Below are 15,696 nucleotides of genomic sequence, written 5' to 3'. Positions count from 1 at the left end.
TCAGGGGCCATGACTGGAAGAGAATGCCAAGTCATGCCTCGTATTATACCAACAGAACACAAGTGGTGGACCCATCTGATGCAGCTAGCTGTGCTTGAACCCTTTCTGCTTTTTGGCACTGCATAATAATGTTGCATGTTGGAAAGAGCATGAAAGATGTCATTAAAACAGTAATCGATAGAGGGATCTTCATCAAAACAAGCAATTCAAGAATATAAATAAGTGCAACAAAACTCTGTATTTATTTTCATTCTTCCAGTTTTTAGCTTCTTCCATCTCCTCATTCTATTTTCTTGCTAGTTTTCATATAGATATAAACATAATACAATGTCTTCAAGGGCCACCTTATCTTACCATAGAACAATGGTAAGACTTCATAAACACTGAGGTTTTGAAGTAGAGATCAGTTTTCAAAAAGCATCCAACCTTGATTTAAAAATTCCTAAAGACAGAAAATCCACTGTTACTTTTAACAGGTTTTTCCTATGTTCATTACCTTCACCAAACAAAAAAAATCACTGTGTGTAGTTCATTTAGTTCTAATGCCTACCTACTGGACCTTCTCATATGTTTATCTGCTGGACTGAAGAACCCATTATCAGTGCTTCCTGCCTAAACTATTAGGCATTTAAAAAGAGTAGTTTAGCCATCTATAATCCATGCTTTAGGTAAAGTAGGTGTTTGTTTCCCAACATTTGGATCATTCTCCTGGCAATTCTTTGAACTTTCTCTGAGTTGCAACATCAATCCTGAATTGTAATCATTAGATTGAACATAGTAGCAGTCATCCCAGTGCCAGGTGCAGAAGTAAGATTAAAATTCTTTTCCTTGTTCACATATCCAAGGATTGTATTAGCCTTTTTAATGATTGGCAACATATGGTGTCTACTATAATATGATTATTCTCATATTCTTCCCAGTAGCATCTCCTGTAATTATAGCTGTAGTCAGACTTTATATGTTGCTGTTCTGTTACAGTGGTATGTGATCACCTTCACATCACCCAGTAGCAATAACCTGACCTTCAGGTTTTATCACTGTGCTTTCAGACATCTTGCAGGCTATATCAGCAATAAATTTATGGCGGGGAAGTTTGATTTGGTTTTCTTCTGGATTATTGTTTTATATGCTGTGCTAAAAATAGCACAGGTCTAGAAACATGGCTGTACAGATGTGAGTTAGAAGCACAGTTCCTTGATGATGATTTTGCAATTTTCAGTTTTTTGAGATCTGTTCATGTGCATTTTTCTAGCTCTAGTCAAAATAGAAAGAAGGAAGTGGAAGTTTAGCTTGTTAATACCAATACCTGTTTAATCCTAAACTGTAATCTAATTGAATACCCTGACAAACAACATATATTTTCAATAAGCACACATTAGTATCAATATTCATTTCCTTTTAAGCTGTCAGTTAATCAAGTCCTTAATATGCCTTGACATTACTGATGTCAGGAAGATGTGTATTTACCTTTGTTGACTCATTTACTCTTTCAACACTGTCACAGTATTAGCTCTCAGTCCTTTCTGAGTTTTCAAGTATCTTAATATTAATTAATAGCAAGTATCTTAGGTAATATAATGACTTTTTTATGGTCCAGCAATTGTAATTGCCATTTACCTCATAGAAAGTCAGAGTGCAACTTCATTGTTCAACTTTACTTCCTTAACGAGGACATAAAACTTACCTTAACCAAGGATTCACTTGTGGGAGTGGCCGAGTGATCCAAGACATTTCCCCAGTTGTAGGGGCTCTGCTGATCTCATGGGGACAGCTGGATCATGGACCTGGAGTTTGTCAGGTTAATTTCAAGCATAAACACTTTCAGCAGCAGCACTGATTTAAACCACAGGCTGTTTTGAAACCACACCCATACACTTGCATTGGTATAAAGTCTTTGAAAGCAGACCAATAAAAGGAACAGCATGAAAGTAAGGTAACCTGTACATCGTGTGTGTGTGGTAAGTGGGTGACATGTAAAGAAAAACTGTTTTTGGTTAACCTCTGTGTTTTCAGCCTATTGATTGTAAGGAGACTTTAGGCATCACAGAGATACATGCACAGGCAAACACACATGGCAATAAAACTTGACTCACAACAGTGTCTCTACAAAGAACAAGTAACAAAGAATGAAATTCTTAGAAACAGAGATAGAAGAATGGGGAAAAAATGTTATGGTACATAATGTAATCAAGGTACTAGACAGATACCACACCAAAGACCAGGCAGAGAATTGTGGAGGTCAGGGATACACTGGAAGAGTTTGACTTTTCGACAGAACTGGTGAAAACCATGTATATAATCTGCACTGCTCATTAATTCACTCCCTGTTGCCCTGTAAAATATTAACAGTCTGATACTTCTTGACCATTGTTACTCTGCTTGCAATTGTGTCGTTGTGTTTCTAAATATTTTTAGAAACCAGATAAAGAGGTTCTGTATTTCAGATGAAGAACAATATGAGGAGGTGAGCAGGGTTTAAAAAGCCTCTTTCTAATACATAAGTAATCTGTGGCACAGGGGCATTAACACTCTGCTTTAAAGAGTCTGTCAGTTCTGTCAGTTTGGTGTCGGGGGGCTGGACATGACGGTAGAAGTTGAGTTTGTGGTGTCATAAATGTTTTCTCCGCCCCCCCCCCCCCCCCGTGCTACTCATACACACATGAAGAGTATTTGAGTGGCAAACCTTGATTAGGGCTCTGTTGCAAATGAAAAATATAGTATAGCTGCACATGGTAGTGTCAGAGAAACAGAAAGCATAACACAGGGGCAGGAAGGGAGGAGCGATGGGCTAAAGCAGCTAAGTCCCTCTAATCCCAACATTAAAGTCTCAGGATGATGGGTTTTGATTGATGCCTGTCAGTATGCAAGAAGCTTTTCTGGAACAAGTCCTCCATTGTGCCACAGTGATCTATTCAGCTTATCTTGAGGAATCTCATGTCCCTTTTTCAGCCTTTCCTTCTTGAGGCTAAACCACCTCAGTTCTTGCAACTTTTGTTAGAGGACACAGTAGAAATTTCTCCTCGTCATTAATCTTTGAATTCTGAGGTAGTTCATATTCTCCTTGGTGTGCAGTGTCTAAACTACACACAGTATTTCAGCTGAAACCCTACCAGTGTTGAGTACAGCACAGAAGGCTTATTTCACATATCTTGTAGGCTCTACTCATTTAGAAAACCCAGTGTGGTGTTTGCTTTTTTCACAATAGTGTGATAGTGTGGACTCCTGCCTTGCTTGGGATTCAGTATATTCCATGGCCTCTTTTAAGAAGAAATGCCACCAGTCACTTCTTTTCCAACCGGTATTTGTGCAGCTGATTATTCCTATCCAAATGTATCATTTCTCATTAATCCCTCTTGAACAGTGCCCAGGCAGTGATGACAGCCCTCTTCATTCTTCCTGTAAGATCTGTGCCAACATTTTTGTGTTTCTTGTTGCAAAATCTACAAGATACACAGAGCAAGCGATTATATGGATTTTTTTTTTGCCTTTGGATTCATGTCTTTATTTGTTTAGAAGGCATAGTGAGTAAGGGTGTTAGATAAGCACCAGTTCTATTAGCAAACACTTTGTATGTGGACAAGGAGATAACAGAAGAAAGGTCTCAATTTGTGGGGTAAACTCCATAAATTCTGATTTGTTTAACCAGAGATTAAACCCAGATGTGAAGCAAACAGCAGTAAGAAGCAAAAGGCAGGAGATGACATTGGTTAAACCTTTGCAAAGTTCCATGACGTCAAGCAGATCATTAGAATTTCAGTCAGGAGAAAGACCTCCAGTGTGTATAGATTTCCTTTGTTTTCTCTTGCAATGCAATCATGACTTCTGGTGCAAAGTAATCAAAGAATTAGGTATAAAGAAAACATGTCTTTCCAGTATTTTGTAAAAATAGGTCATTACGAAGTGCTTAGCTCACACTTAATAAGCAAAATTAAATAAACAGCTCTTCAGCAATTTATTCAGGAGTCAAAACTGGTTCTGAGCACTCCTCAGAAAGAAAATGTATATAAATAAAAGTACCATTAAGTGTGAGTCTGAGCACAGCTTTTATATCACAAATACTTTCACTGGTAAACATAAGTATTCAGGTTTAGTAGATGATTAAATTTAGCTGATTTAATTTCGCATGTTTGCTTCAAACCCCACAAAGCACCAGGATTTGTTCTGATCTCGGTTCTACAGTTTTGGAATCACTGGTCAACTATTCTTTGTTTAAAATTAGTAAAACAGAAACTGGGTCAAATTCATTAATGAAAAAGACACTTGTATTTTGAGCACTGAGACCGGTGTCAGCCTTGAATTCTGGCCTGCTGTAGATGTGGATTTTTAGTTAATTTATTTCCTCTAGTATCCCAGGACTAGACCAAGAATTACTTTGAAGCACCTATTTTTATTGTTTGCATAATATAGCATCACTCAAAAAATCTCAAACAGTTATTGACTAAGGTTGTAGCAGATTTTAGTGTCACATTAACTTTGATAACCACATACATACAACAAACAGTATTCATGGGCTTAGTCAAAGGGTCAGAAAATACAAATGTAAAGGAAAATTCTAGCCTGTCCAAAGGATTACATTTTTCAAATTTCCTGATGGGTCTCCTTATAGTCTTAATATCACAGAAACCAAGGGTTTGTTAACAGATTTCCATAAGGGTAGGCCCTAAATTAGGAAGATATACACATACAGCCTGAAAGATTGTTTGTAGCATGACTGTCTTTTTCAACCTGACTGTAACATCCTCCAAAGAGTTTACCACCAGTAACCTACAAAGCTTCACAGTCCATCATAGACAAGTTATGTTGTACTCTTGCTCGTCTAACATACTGAAGGCAGCTTTGATTTAGTGCTTTCTTATTTCATTAACATTCTGCTGAGATTCATAGATAAATCCACTAATGGGCAGAGTAGTTCTCAAAACAATTTTTTTGTGTGATTCTACAAAATTGGCTCCTTTCTTGGTGCTGTGGCTTTTCCTAGCTTGCATTTGCCAAAGTGCTTTCAAAGAAACTATTCAAACCTTCCCTAAAACTGCAATTCAAGCTTTGGCTCTAGTTACATAGAAAAGATGTAGCAGGACACAGGTTCTGTATCTCTATATAAGTACAAGGAGAACTAAGAGGTAATTACTTATTAAATAAGTATTTGATTTAGCTACCAAACAGTGAATTGTGGCATAAAGAAAGTAGTTATCAAAAAGTACTCAGGATGTACAGTTTTTGCTGCACACACAGATTTTGGGATGGATTTTCCTGGGGCTGTGTTTCAACCATTCATTCTCATTCTTCTGTGTCCCACCTCATGACAAGTGTTCTGAAGCGCAGTCTCGAGACACTTGATAACAAGAGCCTCACTCCATTGCTCTGTATAACTTTCTTGACATTTTCTCCCTTTGTTTCAGAAACTGTACTTCTGGCTATTCCCCTCCTCACCGGAGACTGTGTTTCAGCAGTATGTACAGTGTGTATGTGTAGGGTCTGGGTGTTTCATAAATGAAGTGCTTTGGAAAGAGTTGTGAAAGGGCCAGGGGAGCTTACCACTAGAATATCCTTCCAGAGTTTTTCCTGACTCACCAAATGAGTTAGTCATCTCATCGCTCAATAGGTAAGTTGGACAGCAAATGCAGGAAGTCAGGACTAACTTGAAGACAGGCTTATTCCTCTAAATGAGAACCCAAACAGCTTTGTGTGAGTACTAGTCAGAATCCTAAAGTCACTACTGTTTCAGAACAGCTCTGAAAAAGGCGTCAGCCTACAGAAACTCTGCTGATTTCTTTACAGCACTTTCGGAGAGACCGAGTACATCTTTTCTAACTGCTCACATCCTTCAGTTTCTTATTTCTTGTTCTCTTTGATGAAATTATATGTAGGGTGTCCACTCTTCAAATTACTGTTGGCCAGATATGGATCTTACATATGCAAAAGTATTAGGAATTATAGTTTTCTTTTCTCCATGTGTCAGCAAACTGCTCCCTGCACCTCCATGCTCTTTTTTGCAATGTGACATATAGGTGCTCCACTACAGTTTGTTACACAGTACTACTGTTAACAAATCACTCACTAGTTAAAGATCATAAAACATAGCCCAACTGAAAGTCTGGGGATCTCATACGTAACCGAAAAACATCCAAACCTCCCACAAAACTCAAAACTTCCTAAGCTAAGAATTAGCAGAAAGCTCCACCTCATTTTAAAATGAGGAGATGTCAAAAATAGACTAATCACTGTTCTGACTTTTCAGTGTTGCCAGAGTGGCTGTTCCCATACATATTGCAATTTTTTATGACAGTGTGACAGTGTAACTTTATAGTCAACAAGCATTTTCTTTAATTCATCTTTCCCTCTTATAAATATAAGTTGAGATTTGGATTTTCCCTCCTGACAAACCAGCTTAACTAAAACTAATTTGATGGGGAAAAAATACAGTAGTTTGAATCAGGAAACAAGATACTTGGCAAAACCATATTTTGAAGAAAAACTTTCCAGAAACTTAAACATAAAATCTTTCATGTCTGCTACAGTGCTTGACCTTTCCTTCTTCTCTCCACCTCCTGTGGATAAGTGCTTCCTCCCATGAATTGTAACACCGTAGCTTTAACTCTGCAGCCTTTATGGCTCCAGGCAGTAATTTCAGTCCCTGCTCCAGCTTCTACTGAATTGCTTCATTTACTTTATGTGGTTGTGCCTAAATTTTCCACTAGTAAAACTAAAGCCTCTCACAGATCTTGCAGTTGGATTGTTTATTTTCAGAAGGGAAGATGGGTTACAGGTGTATTTGGGGACCTGGGTTCAAGCCCCTTAGCCACACACCTCTGCTTTCAACTCTGGGCTTTACCTACAAAGGTCCTAGCTTCTAGGGCAGGAAGTTAAAGACAGCTTCAGCAGAAAGCTAATTTTCTGTGCTGGGTCTGGGGAGGTGGGAGCTACTGGGAGTGCACAGTGTGGAGTTTGTGGCTCCGCCTCTTCAGGGCGAAAAAGGAATCATAGCAGGGCCTCCCCAGTTCTTAATCCACTGAGTTATAAAGGATGCTCCTCTGTGAAGCACATGACAGTAATCTTGCTCCACACTTGCCTAATGAGCCAGCTGCCTTGGATGTCAGAAACAAAGGAAACCTTCCCTTAAGGTCCTGACACGGACTAGCCTGCAGACCTATATAATCTTCAAGATCTACCTAAACCAGCAGCAGTTCCCCCCCATCAGTTTCTTGAGACAGCCCTTCTCTGCACCAACCCGTTTCTGGAGATTGTCACCTCTCACCAGCCTGCCTCTGGATGAGTTCATGTGAGGCATCCTCCATAGCAGAATCATTTGGATGAGCTGGGCATGAAATTAAGCTGCTACACTAACCTACCTTGTACCTGTAGCAAAAAGAGTTCACACTGATGAGTGTGAGGCAAGGCTAAAACACACAGCTATTCTTCAGCTGATTCAAGAAATTTTGTCTCAACAAAATTCATTGGAAGGGGGGAGCTACCCAAATAGCAGTAACAGCCTTGTCCATCCCATTTAAACTGATGCTTCAGACCCAGTAGAGGCTTAAAAGGCTGAGAGTGACCAAAGCATAGCCAAATTTTGTGGGTCCAACATAGGCTGAATTACAATAGCAGAACAGCTATGAATTCTCATACAAATTTGTTACATGGCAACTAAGAGCATATTATTTATAGTTTTCAGCAGTCTTGGAACTTGTACGCCGGTTCTGCAAACACAGAAGGCCTGGTCCCTTTCCAAAAAAAGAATGGGAACAAAAGTCAGTGAGCATGAGGATGGCTAGGAAGAGCTAAGAGTTAAACCAAATCCAGCTGCCTCCTAGGAAAATGCAGCATTTCTCCTGAGGCCTCTCTTGACAGTTTTGACAGGTTTATAACAGAGCCAGTAGAGTTTTGCATAGCAAAATTATCTTCATAACCTCCGCAATGCTTGGGTTACCCTGACAGTCTAGACAGCACAGATGTGTCTGCACTAAGCTAGTGATACTGCCCTCACCTGCAGCACAGCAGCTGCTTTTTCTATTGATGGCTCTTACTTTGTTGATGACTAATGTATCAAGCTGCTGGAAAATAAATTACTCTTCCTCAGCCAGTCAGTGTTCAAATATGCAGCTCACATCGCTATCCGACTTATAATTTTTGACCACAGATGCAGCATTTTAGGGGAGAAGGGTCAGACAGAGACCATACTCATATCCATCACTTCACATTATGTTTTTAAGTTCTCAGAGTAAGGGCCAAGTTGCCTTGTGAAGTAGTGCCAGTGCTAAGAATAGAATTTCTTTACTCACCATGTCTTCCTTTCAGCACCCTCCTGTGTGTTTTTTTCCATTGACAGAGTTCACTTTTTATTCAGGAAAAGGCTGTATCCATCCTCCATCTGTGAGCATGCGTGTGTGTGTTTTCCTTCTAATAACTTCTCTTCGTGAGATAATAGGTCTAATAGTTGCCTTAGTGAGGTCACACTGAAGCTCAGGCTTTCCAGGCAGTCACAAGCAGGCTCATGAAGTGCATGGCTGCAGCTGCTTTGGGTGGAAACACTTATATGCATGCTTAACCCCCTGGCTCACTCTATCCTCTCTCCTCACCCACTGGTTAGATGACCTAAAGATTTCCCTACAAATCAATCTGGCAGACTGTCTTGGTTCTGCTCTTGAGAACAAGACATAAATTTTTAGGGACGTTCTTGGTCAACAGCAGATGAAGCTGGTTCTTTTTGCCATCAAGGACCTGTAATCAACAGCTTTTCTGACATCAGAGACACTTGGGCTGAAGATCTGATTAAGATCCAGACCATGCTGTTATACACAGAAAGAAAGTGAAGCCAGGGTCTTGAAATACTTGCAAACATAAACACCATCAGCCAAGCCCACCCTGCAACAAATCATGAGCAGCCTCATAAAGGCCCTTTACAGTCCCTGATGGACATGATGTAAGTGCTGAGCAACCCAAGCAGCCCCTCCTCAGTCCCTACTTGCCTGCTCTGGAAGCTCTACATGCACCCAGCTGGGCACACTCCAACCCTCCTGAAGGTCTGCCACTGCAGGGCAGGGGACAGTGATGCTTTTCAAACTGTGGCATCAAGACTTGCTTCATGTTCTTCAAAACCCACATGGACTGCACTGCTACAATTTTGTTTTAGAACATTACAGTCACAAGAGAAGTATCACATTAAAAATAACAAAGAAAGTGATATGATCATGACTTTCTGGGGAGGAACTTTAAGGGCATTAGCTACCTTCATTAAAATTACATTCATGTTCTTCTAAAGTAGGGTCAGACTGCTATTTATTATAGGACTCAACCACCTTTGCATGTTGTAGACTATATAGAAACAGTAGTAGCCAACTAAGATGCAATCTAAAAACATCAGGGGAGAAAAGTGGGTAGAGCTAGTTATTTCAAAGTGTCCTAGGAAAGCTAAATAAACTAACCACATACCCACAGGCAGAATTCTGGTTTTGGTTGCCATTTTTTTTTTTTTTTTAATAGAGTGATTCAAAACTATGCTATCTTAAGATTTGCTAGAAATCTTTCTGGAACAGTGATCCTTGAGGGAAGCATGTGTGCCATTACAAGTTTTGTTTATACGTTGCACTGTAACATACATGAAATTGTATTTCTCAATTTCCTTCAGGGATCCCCTGGAGGTTTTTTCATAGAAACTATCCCTCTCTTCCCCCCTACTTCATATTCCCTAAGTCAGAATGTTGCTTTTTAAAAACCATTTTTCTCATGCTTAAGTCATTTTGTTTCCCCCCTCATAGTTCCTCCACAGGCTTTCTTCAAAGAGGAATAGAGTAGGGCAATTTGATGCTGAAGGTTATATTTTGTCCTATCATTTCATTCTACCTTTTTAATTTACTATATCTTACACAAACAAAGGAATTCCTTCGCAGAGGAGGACAGTCTGTCACTTAAGTGTATTTAACCATGTATCTTTTCAAAATATTTTTATCCTGAAACTACCACAATCTGGAAATAGTTAGCATGGGAAAACAATAAAAAGCCCATCTAAATTCACAAGAGTTGTTGCCTGCAATACTTCAACAAGAAGATTAGTATCCCCGTTCATTTATTGATTCTACCAACACATAACGTTAAGTCATTTTTAAATCCAAACAGTTTGGAAAGCTCCTGCCGTTGCTTATGTGCTAAAGCCCAAGCTGAGGTTATGATGTTTGCCTTGCAGCAACAAATGCCAATTTGCACTCCATAAAGCATTGTACACAAGTTGTACTGTGACTGTAGATGGCCATAGGACATTTAAGAAAAATACAGATAGCTGAATCTCTCACCTTAGCAGGCATAGGGAAAAAGCACACTGCTTCCTACTCACTTGAAATTCAAATGCATTGGTAAGACTTTTTTTTTTTTGACCAGGAAAGCTTATGGGTCTTCTTTTTGTTGTTTTTAAATGGTACTGTGTTCCTCTCCAGTTGCCCTTAAGAGCATTCAGAGCGAACACAGCCTAGAGCATGCACCTCAGGAGTGACATTTGTTCAGGTCTTGAAAATGATCCTGTTCCCAGAGCAGTCACTGTGAAGGCATACATTAGACATGAATGGCACATTTCATTAAAAAAGCATTTTTAGCACAGCACGGTTGTAGCCTCAGATTTCAGATGTTTTTGTATTTCCCTCTTATCTTCAGCAGCGTCAGTGGTTTCTGACATGAGAACTTCTTTAGTACCTTGGTACATTGTAAGAAAACAGAGTTTAATGATTTTTCTTTATGATTCCACTTGGCTATAACAAAATTCACAACTCTGCCAGTACTGTATTTTACACAATACTCAAACTTCTATCTCAACTGGAAGGGCAGTTTCAGCCCTCATACCACACATTCAGTGTCCTTTGAGTTTGATTGGGTTTATATTTGAAATCAGGGCACAGTGCTTAGTCTCACAAGGGGCTCAGTGCTGTGGACCCAACCTAACAAGTTACTTTAGCAGACCATGTACTGGCTTTGAAGCCAGAGCACTGAGCACCTTCCAGGATTTAGCTGGTAGTCTATGGAAGAAACAGAAGTATCCTCAGAATGTTTTCTTTCCTCTGGTGGATATCTTTTATATTAATGAATAGAAGTCCACATAACAACTCAGAAATAAAGATACTTTTAAAAACAAATGGCATCTCTGCCTTCTCTTTTTACATTAGGGGTACATTGGGTTATAAAATTCGTTTACTGTGGCATTGTGTCCTTTATTGCAAAAACGTGTACCTGTCCCTTATCAGTAGGTATTTGCTCAAGCAAACATTAGCTCTTCAAACAGCAGCTACATTGAAGTAGCTGCAGTTATCTCAGCTGCATGTCAATCAGAGCAAAGCTTTTGTTTGCTTCTTTTCTAATTCTTGTTCCTTGTACTTCAAGAGAGAATAGGCTGAATTCAAAGCTGCTAAACACACCAAAGCAACTTCACAAGTAGGAAACAAAATTATTTGGGCACATAAGTCCTAGTTTATTATTTTAACACTTCGTAAAAACTGTCTTTGATGGTTAATACCTTACTTGCTTCAACATCTGGTAGAAGGGCAAGTCTATTACAATTACCCAGTGATGAAGCTTTCCCAGTTCACGGGACTTCTCTAAGTTCAGCAGGCCAGTTTAAACAGGTTTATAATGATGCTCTTTACCTTCTTTACCTCTAACTGACCTTCTCCTTGTGTAACTTTTTTGGCTCGATCTGACTCAACCTGTAGACACCATAGCCTAATGTCAACAAGTGCTGCAGGGATCAACACTTACACCTCAGCCAGTGCATTACAAACCAAAGAAAGCTGGCTGTCAGACAAAACTGCTCCAGCCAAGAATCTGTAGTCCTCTCTTCATGTACCAAGTACCACACAAGACAGGAAGACAGGAGCCAATGAAGCAAAATATAGCCCACCTCTAGACTGGCAAGAGAGCTTGAACACAGCAAGACTCCCCTTGCTCTCCCCACTGCAAGGTTCCCACAGCTGTTCAACATTGCTGTGTGGGGCTCCTGCCAAACAGGTGTCTCTGCCTCCCTGAGGGCTGGTAACAAATGACTATTTGAGTTCAATTTGTGCAATGGAAACTGTTTCCATGACAAGCATAAGTGAAATATATGCAAGCAACTGGTTCTGGGATCCCAAAGCCCACATGTTTTCATAACCTATACTGACATAGCCTTAGCCTTTCCACAGTGTCGGTCAGTTCAATGATTTCTTTGTTCCTCAGCTCATGAAACATGAGTTGGCAACCACCACCTTCACTAAGGCAGGTTCTCCTCTAAATCCCCTGGTTTGGAGGCTCAAACCCAGGTCTGCTCGGAGCTTCAAATTCAAGAGATTATTAATGCAAGAGAACCACTGCAAAAGCTTACACATACATTCCTTCCTTATGCATAATTTAAATACTGTCAACACTTCTTTCTTTGCAGTCTAGTAATTCCTATATTAATCATTCTGCAAATCAGTTTAGTACTGAACAGAAGAATTGCATCATACTGTAGCAATTTGACCAATCCTAAACTAAAGCTGCCAGAGGTTGATTAATTAACCGCACACTGTGATAGATTTTTAAATTACCTGGTGTTTTACGTTGATCATGCACGATCAGAGCACTTCCAGCTTTGCAATACATTCCTCATGTGTGAGAGGACCAGGAAAGACAGCTTGAGGAATACTTCAGACTAAGACTCATGTCAAGTGTTCCTTTAACACATGTTTAGGAACCAAGTCTGTACATTAAGGTGAATCAGCATCTTAGTACATGACATTTGACATTTTCTAGAGACACTGGAATATCTCTTGAGCACAAGGTGCATTACTTAACTCTACCCATCCATGAAAGAAGGCTCACTGAAGTCCTTTGGGTACCTGACTAGAAGGTATCTGTAGGGGATGGATATAACTATCTACAGGAACCACACCAGCAACACTCAGGTGCAAGAACAGACTCCTAAACACTTGATTACTCTTCAAGTCATGCTATCCACATGTTATGCTGACTAGTAATCAGTTTACTTATTTAAACAAGTAGTTATCTAGATCACAGATAGTGTTTTCTGTAACAGCTGATAGTAGTTTATCCGGGTGTTAAACTTAATACTGCTCTGGCACTAGTACAGTCCTACTTAATCTCACAGCTCAGATACATAGCTTAATAAACCATTTATAGGTATGGTTCTGCTTGTGGGTGACACAACTTAAGCTTTGACACTCCATTCAAAAATTCAGAGTAGCTACACAAGCAATGCTTCATTTAAAATGCATTGAACTCAAATTCCCAGAATTATTATAAGACCTTCTCCTAGACAGACTTTAACAGTCTTTCCCCAGATTAAAACTAATATGCAACGCAATACTTAAAAAAACTTCTTTATTTTACTCTTAGACTTGGCTTCAAGGGCACCTTAAAAATCAGTTACACAACAAAGATTGATATTGCAAAAAAGTGGAGGTGCAGTTCAAAAAAAAAAAAACCCATAGTGTCTTGAAATATAAAAATATATATCCAAATTATTACCTAGGAAGAGTGTACCACCTTTTCTGCCTTAAGCTGGTCCTGCCAGCTTTTGGGTCATAACTCCTCACTACAAAGCTCAAGAGCTCACAGTGGAAGGAGCATCTCCAAGGTTCATGTCACAGGCACGATTCATAGCAAACTGCTTTGCTGCAGCACATGGACCCAACCTTAAGTTTTCTGAAAGCATTCCATAGTTTTCCCTTGAGCAGTGGTCAAAAAGCATCCAAACATTTCCTGGGAAGCATAGGTCATATATACAAAGCCATCTTCATCTTTGTAGTCCCTGTACACTTCTGCCATTGTCAAAGACATACTGGCCAGGCTTTTGTTGTTCACCAGCAGGTAGAAAGCTTGCGTAGCAGTTAGAGCCATCCTGCTTCTAATTGAAAAAGGGAGGAGAAATAAAGGAATAAGCATTAGCAAATGTATTATGGTTTCAACTTCAGTCTATGAAATACATTAAGCAAAGCAGTTTGCATGAACTATATACAAGAAATTCTGCATAAAGTCATTTCGTGGTTTAATGTCTCCATCAGCAGGAAATTAACTATGTTTGGAAGCCGAAAGGCTTGTGTGCTGGGGAAAGGCTTACATGGTTAGTCTATGAGTGCTACTGAGCATGGGCTTTGAGTTCACAGCTACCAGGGAAAAGCTCAGGTAGAACCTAAAAGCTTCTGCAGTACAGATTTTGTAAAGGATTCCAGCAGCAGTCTGTTACACTTACTATAAAGTCTATCTTCAAAAGAAGAGTCCTTATCACGCACATTACATATAAGGCTCAGGATCTAAATTGTCCAAGAGCCAAAAGCATCTTTTACAGAAATTATAATCTAGAAAGGTGTTTTCCTATATTTTAAGAAGTGTGCTGGAAAGCACACAGCCTTCATACTTTGTCAGAAAATAACATTTAGTATTTTGGGAGACTTCTTCCCTGTAACATTTCATTAAAATCAATTTAGAAGCACGTTTCATACCACTCACATGTAAGAGTGCTTTGAACTTGAGCACATTCAGCTAGATGTAGCAAGAGAGCAAGGCAGTGGCAGTCATAAGCAGAACAAAATCACAGATCCCCAGTACCAAGTCCATCAAGCAGGAAGAAAGCAGAACAGGAGTCTTTATGCACTACAGTTAGTGAGAAGACAGAAGACTTTAGGATTCAAAAAAAGCACAGACCCCATTTTTTTCCCCCAAATGCGCCTGTGAAAACAACTGTTCATTTTCTTTGAAAAGCTGCAAGAAAGGGAAGCCATTACATTATTAACACCTTTATCCTCCTCCCTACCAAGGCAAGCAAGATGTCCCAGCACAGCACCAGGCAACACCTGGCTGGAGAGCAGCAGCCAGCCCCAGCTACCCACCTGATGATGGTTATGAACTGTGTCATGGTCAGCTCCTCGGGAACCAGAAACTTGGTTTTGTCCAGGAGAGGAAGGTATTTCTCTTTATGGTATCGCTCAACAATTACCTGTTTTAATTAGAGCCATACTCAGCAAAACCTAAAACGTCCCCTCCCCTCCCACATTTTAGAGAGAGGTTCCCAACGCTACTTTTTAGAATGTTGGCAAAAACCTCCGAAAACAAAATAGAGATTTACCGGGATTTTTGTTGGGAACTTCGCCCGGATTCCTGCTACTTCTTCCAGGCGGGTGGCTGTGCGGGAGAGGAGAGGAAAGGAGAGTTACGCGTGGGCGCGGCCCCTCCGGCCCCGCTCAGCCCCTCCGCGCCCCTCGCCGCCCCTACCGAAACTCTTCCTCAGCTTGAAGGGCCGGATCGCCATGGCCCCGGGCGCCGCCTGCATCTTTCCTTTCTTCCTTCCTCCCTCCCGCCGCGAGTCCCAATCCTGCTGCGGCCACCACCGCCCCGCGCCTCTTATGGGGCCGGGGCCGCCCCGCCCCGCCCCGGCGGCCGCGCCTGGGGCTGCGGGCAGAGCCCGCCCCGCTCGGCCCGGGGATGCGGGGCGGCCCTTCCTCCCGCTTCCCGCCTTCTTCCCTCGGCCGCCTTCCTAGCCCTCGCCTGACCGTCAGCTGGGCGCGCAGGGAATGTGGAACGTGCCGATGGTGAGCCCGACTCTCCCGTCTGCCCCACGGCGTCCCTTCCGTGCGCTGCTTTGTTTGATGTAAATTATCCAAACTGCGAGATATTTTGCGTACAAGGCAATGTAATACTTTGTGAGAGGTCTTTGACTACCCTGCGGGATGGTTGGAGGGTGAA

At 40.7% G+C, this 15,696-nt stretch overlaps 1 protein-coding gene across 1 annotated transcript; it reads right to left on the bottom strand.

The window, feature by feature from the left end:
- Nucleotides 1–13,318: 13,318 nt before the first annotated feature.
- On the bottom strand, nt 13,319–15,374 carry MAP1LC3C (microtubule associated protein 1 light chain 3 gamma). The gene is made up of 4 exons (XM_032683118.1): nt 15,226–15,374; nt 15,080–15,135; nt 14,844–14,950; nt 13,319–13,861 (listed from the first exon to the last, which is right to left on the bottom strand). The coding sequence occupies exons 1-4, from the start codon at nt 15,281–15,283 to the stop codon at nt 13,651–13,653; spliced, it is 432 nt and encodes a 143-aa protein (XP_032539009.1). The 5' UTR covers nt 15,284–15,374; the 3' UTR covers nt 13,319–13,650.
- Between the last annotated feature and the right edge of the window lie 322 nt (nt 15,375–15,696).

The sequence above is a fragment of the Chiroxiphia lanceolata genome, chromosome 3, assembly GCF_009829145.1.
Source record: "Chiroxiphia lanceolata isolate bChiLan1 chromosome 3, bChiLan1.pri, whole genome shotgun sequence".
Taxonomy (NCBI): Eukaryota; Metazoa; Chordata; class Aves; order Passeriformes; family Pipridae; genus Chiroxiphia; species Chiroxiphia lanceolata.
The sequence above is the reverse complement of the archived record's forward strand: the minus strand, read 5'-3'. Positions and strand labels throughout refer to the sequence as shown.